Genomic DNA, 5,846 nt, shown 5'->3' with positions numbered 1-5,846 from the left:
TCTCTCTCCCCCCTAGCAGTCAGAAAATAGGTCAGCATTTGGAAAACTACAAATATGTAAGAAATTATTTGGTAAAATGTGGAGCCTCAAAAGTGAGGTCATAAAAAAAAAACCTGGGGTTTTTGGCTCTCTGACCTAAGAAAGAGAGACACACAGAGAGAGAGAGAGAGAGAGAGAGAGACAAATTGACTGACAGGTGGATGAATGGATGGACAGATAGGTATTATCTTTCCCTGTCATAACTTATGGTACTGTGTATTACGTGTTTTTGACACTGTCACAGTTCCTTGCATATATAGTGATACTCGGTTGTAACAAAGTCGTCCAGTCCGACCTTCAATTTCTTTGGATCTGAGTGTTCGTTATAGCACTGTGAGCAACAAGCTGCATCACAATGTAGTGCAGAGCGTACAACAATGTCTGTTTCCAAAGACCAGCGCGCCACTTATAATGTAGATTTAGATCTGTGTCTAGACTAGCCTTTCCTTGACTAGTAGCTGTAGAGAAGAGGATGGATATTATTATGACGTGTCTGTGTCTCTTCCTACTTTTCACGTCAGAAACAATTGTACTTACCCCCCCTCCCCCCCCTCCCCCCAAAGAAACAAACAAAGAAAACTCCCCCAGACACACGCACTAATACACCAATAGCCACCCAACCAGCCTCTTTTGATACTGGCGCACATGTCATGTCATACAAGCGTCTCAAGAACACACATATTGGTGTGAAAGTAGGGTTCTAATTGGTTGCACAAGATATACGCAATAGGCTAAGTTAAACGTGTAATGATCCACGATGCAAGTGCGATCAATTGTTTATTAGAATAGAGTATGTGTTTGTTGAATTGAATGCAACTTATTTTGTTGATTTTAATGTTCGATTAAAAAAAATATGGGAAATCTATCTCCTTTCATTGAATCTGAGTTTATCGCATCTGAGTTCCAATCTATATATAAGTGCTTCCTGTTTACACATTGCATAAAGATTTGTTTTTCTCCAAAAATGAAAAAATGGACATAGTCACCTCCAGCTTTCAGATAATGATGTTTTCTCTTGTGTTTCACTGTTGTTTCATTTTATGTTGCAGCCCCATCACTGCCACCAACAAAGGGCACAAACTCCTATCTAAGATGGGATGGAAAGAAGGAGAAGGGCTCGGTCGAGATAACGCTGGGATTTCAGAACCTGTAAGTGTATTCTTTACTTGTGTTTGATCCATGTTTTCTACTTTAGGTATCAAATCTGTTGGTTAAGCTTCGAACTGTCAGTTGTAAGATTGTTGGTTTGATCCTGTACTTCCTTCTTCTTTATTCTTTTCTCCAGCCTCTTTGCCTTATATGCTTTTCTTTCTAAATAACTTTTTCATATTTGTTGGAAGTTTGAAGTCATTTAAAAAATGAAACAAAAAGAACTGGGTATTTTAGATAGGAATATTGACTTTGATGATTATGTAATTTACATGTCAAAGTGGAACATTGACTTTGATCAGAATTTAGTTTATATATATTGGAAAATCAACTTTGTTTGTAATTATAACATATTGTATCAGGATGTTGACTTTGATTTTTCTGTTATTTTCAGATCAACGTGGAGCTTCGTGTCAACCAGAGTGCAGGCCTGGGATCTTCTCAAGGTGTTTCATTGTCTTTAGACAATGTTCAGGATGCCAACAAAGCAAAGCGCTGGAGCCAGGCAAGGCAGAGGTATCAGCAGCTGGCATCGTCAGCTGGGAACCAAACTGTGACGTCGGCACCTTCCTCTCCATCTATTTCCACCATTCACCAGGACACTGTTCTCACCACTGGCAATAATACACCATCCTCATCTGTACAAATACCAAAATTACCTGCTGCAAGTATTGATAGCTATCCGTCTCCATTTATGTCATCTTCTCAAGGGATGTCTGGTCAGATGACAAAGTCAGGAATGTCCTGGGTCAGAGGAGAAGTACAACAAAACGAAGTTGCTGTTTCCTCCTCAGATTCTCCTCAGGGTGTAAATTCCACAGCTGCCACCTCAGACAATACTTGAGGCATTTTCAATCATCATCAATCATCTTCTCGATTTTAAACTGCTGTTTTCTGTCTAATCGTTTGTTTGAGTAAAGAAAGGCACATCAACAAACGATAATGGTCAGTTATGGTCAGTTAATGGAAGGAAAAGCCCAAAACAGACAGACCAACTGACAGAAATAAAAGAGAGTAAGGAAAAGAAGTAGAACCTACCAGTGGTGCCCTCCAACCACCGGCTCTGTCAGATTGTCAGTTTAAACACACTCACACTCTCACACACACACACACACACACACACACACACACCTTTATTTCCCCTATAGTGAGATCTCTGATGAAAAGTATAGAAAATGGGGTCCTATCGATTTATTCATCACAATTACGAACGTTCTGATGGAAAGAGATTGATCCTAGCAGTTGGGAAATCGGTCAGTATCTGGAAAAAAAACGCGACAAAATGGCATGGAAGACTGGCATACCATGACCCTCCCTGTCTAAAAACATCACAGTTAACAAAGGACAGAGGAAATTATTTATTTCATACGTACAGTACAGTCCATCACAAAGACTTCAGGGAACTTCTGAAGAGTGTCCCTCATAGCTTTGGTCTGCCAAGCACAGAAAAGAAAACCCCCGTTTTCACCCTGTCCCACCCTCCCAAAGCCACCCTCTTCCACAAAACAATCCAAAATTCCCTGACAAGCATCCCCATCAGAATACCCCCATCCCCAGCAAACAGTCTAGAACAGTTGTAAACGTCCTTTGTAAGGCCAGACTCTCCATGTCGTCTTTCAACAATGAATCTTTTTTCCGCTGTGTTCATAGTGCTGGACGCCAGTTTCGTCTTGTACAGTTCATCTGGAGTAAAGCGTTTTTACTCTGGATACAGCTGAAGCACCTTAAAAACAACTCTTCAATTCCGCAGCAGCCTGTTGGGGGTTTAGGGGTCCAATACAGTCCGTATCTGGTCTGCTTCCGCTCTAATAGCCGAATATTCGACAGCATGTGTACTCTTATAAGCTGTTTGGCGCTATCACTTGATCCACCGAAAGAAAAATAAATATGTTTTCAAAAAGCCTGTGAAAGAACAACAAACGTATAAAGTACACGTTGGAGTCAATTTGGCGGACTTTTATTTAGTACCGAAACATATTGGGCAGAAATCAACTTACTCTTATGCCGTTGCGAGCGCCGTGATACTCTTACTAAAACAAACAAGTCAACTTATTTTTCTCTTGACGTTGAAACTAAAAGCAGCAATATAATTAAGGGAACATACACCTTTGAAGGCTACTTTCAAATTTGTAACAAAAGAATTTATTCTTTCGGTTGAGTGTAAATTCACCACTATTTTTGAGGTTATGTAACTCGTGCGTGCATGCTATAGGTCTTTCTGCTGTTAACTAGTTTAAATATAATCTATTGCAATTATGACAAAATAGTGAGTCTGAAAACCACATGTCACCATATGTGCTGGCAAGTCATGACTGAAAAAGTAATATGGACAACAGGTAACAAAAACAATTCTTGTTCAACAAGACCGAGTAGGTCATCAAAATATAAAAAGCAAAAAAACTGGATCACTTACACATCATGTGCTTTCATGGCTAAAAAGCGATCAGCTCTGCCTGTCCATCAGTTCCATGAAACATACCCTTGGCAGCATGTTCTTTTTCTCTTAAAGTTTAAAGAACAAACTCATTTCGGTGAAAAATAACTACAAGCAGACTCACTTCTGCTGCTTGATTTTGTTGTATACATAATCCTTGGCATTGTTCCATGTTCGGCTGGAGATCACACCACTTTCTTTTTCTAAAACTTCATCAGTTTTGTGTTTTTGTGGCACTAAACGCATTAAGATATAACGGAGAAGAAAGGGGTGGCAGTGGCAGCAATCAGTTCTCCTGGAATTGTGAGAGGTTCTCCGTACATTAACTCAGCCACTGAAGTTCCGATGTCCTCCTTAGGAACAGTTCTTAGGCCCAGCATGACCCATGGTAGTTGTTCCATCCAGTTGGGACTATGCAGTCGAGCCATGAGTGAGGATTTAAGAGTCCTATGGAATCTCTCGATGATTCCGTTCGACTGTGGATGATAGGAAATCGTTCGATGGATCTTAGTCCCCAGTCTTTCCATAATTTCCGTCCAGAGGGCAGACGTGAATTGAGAACCCCTGTCGGAAGTAATGTCTATTGGGATGCCAAAACGGGCTATCCATACACTGATGAGCGCATGTGCACAAGTGACAGTAGAGGAGTTTTGTAGTGGTATCACTTCTGGCCAGCGTGTGCTGCGGTCAATGATTGTAAACAGATAAGTGTATCCATGGGAAGAAGGGAGAGGTCCAACAATGTCCACGTGTATGTGACTGAATCTTTTCTTTGGTGTTGGAATCTTCTCAAGTGGGGCGTGGACGTGTGTGTGTACTTTGGATCGTTGGCAATCCAAACACTCTCTTACCCATTGTCTAACTTGTTTCTTCAAACCATGCCACACGAACTTCTGGGACACAAGTCGTACTGTAGCTCTTACCCCTGAATGTGAAAGGCTTTGTATGATGTCAAAAACTTGACGCCGGAAGTCTGGCAGCACCACTGGGTGCAGTTTCCCTGTGGAGATGTCACACAACAGTTGAAGACCGGTTGGTTCTACAGCTGTACAAACCAGACGGAGATTTGTGATGGCTGTGCGATAGGCCTGAACTTCGTCGCCCATGTTGAATGTTATCTTGGAAATCCGTTCCAAGTTTCGGGGTCACCAATGTAGGAGTAGCGCTTAAATAAAGCTAAGACATACCTCTTGAGTTGTTGTCACTTGAACTGCTCGCCTCTCGGTCTTGATTTTTACTCACTGTGTCACTCTCGCGGAGAGTACGTCCCTTGTCCTTGTGAGGTCAATGCGATCGTACTCGTAGTGTTGCGCATAACCCCACAAGATCCCAATTTTTTTTCTGGAGATCCCGAAATCTTGATTTATAGATTTCATAGAGTGGCAGGTATGCACACTGCACACACACACACACACTCTCCCACACACGCACACACACACACACACACACACACACACACACACACACACACACACACACACACACACGCACGCTCACCATTGCCAGATGTAGAGAAAGAGAGTGATTGACAGGAATGTGAGTTGATGAGAGCATTCTGGTTGGTATGAGTTTTAGACCTTGTCCTAATTCTGTGATAATGCCCATCATGAAAAGTGCATAGAGAACAGAATCATGTATCTCTTCACAGGGTGAATTTCATTAGCTCTTCATGTTCCTATGACTTTTCTTGTTTTGTTGATGATTATTTTTGTTAAATAATTAAAAGGTGCTATTGCATTGAGATGTGAGTTTGTTTAGTTTTTTCTTTGACTTTGCTTTGACTTGTTACTGTAGTAGACAAAAGCAAGCTGCCGTTTTCATTACTTATGTTGATATGGCTGGTGCAATAGAGTTTGTTTATGTTTCTACTGAACACGTTATGACAGAAACATGTTTCTTAAAATTCCAATTTATTTGTATCAGGTTCAGCTGTTATTATTATGGTACATGTCTTTGTTAGAAGTCTAACCAACCAACAAACTAGAGAAAGACTGAGTGTGATTCCGGGTTCAACTTGGTAAGATTTTGTATGATGATAGCTATGATTGTACCGGTTCTCCTATCAAGCTGTCTGTGTCTGGTACTATGTCTCTTTTTGAAACTGAGATGAAAGACTGGAACAAACCAACTTTTGAAGAGATTTGTCCTCAATGAAGTCATTAGAAACTGGGAAATCAGAAACAATTCTGTAAACTGTCACTTTATCCTTTGAATGTTTTCGACA

At 40.8% G+C, this 5,846-nt stretch overlaps 1 protein-coding gene across 1 annotated transcript in view; it reads left to right on the top strand.

Annotated features, from left to right (window-relative positions):
* Nucleotides 1-5,365, top strand: part of LOC101858522 (angiogenic factor with G patch and FHA domains 1) — an 8,887-nt gene extending 3,522 nt beyond the window's left edge. Inside the window, exons 5-6 of the mRNA XM_005109465.3 lie at nucleotides 1,089-1,188; nucleotides 1,583-5,365. Coding sequence (XP_005109522.2) covers nucleotides 1,089-1,188; nucleotides 1,583-2,032 — 550 coding nt within the window. The 3' untranslated portion in view covers nucleotides 2,033-5,365. The remainder of the gene's footprint in view (nucleotides 1-1,088; nucleotides 1,189-1,582) is intronic.
* Nucleotides 5,366-5,846: the final 481 nt, after the last annotated feature.

The sequence above is a fragment of the Aplysia californica genome, unplaced genomic scaffold, assembly GCF_000002075.1.
Source record: "Aplysia californica isolate F4 #8 unplaced genomic scaffold, AplCal3.0 scaffold00781, whole genome shotgun sequence".
NCBI classification, from domain to species: Eukaryota; Metazoa; Mollusca; class Gastropoda; order Aplysiida; family Aplysiidae; genus Aplysia; species Aplysia californica.
This window is presented reverse-complemented; position numbering and strand designations above follow the sequence as displayed.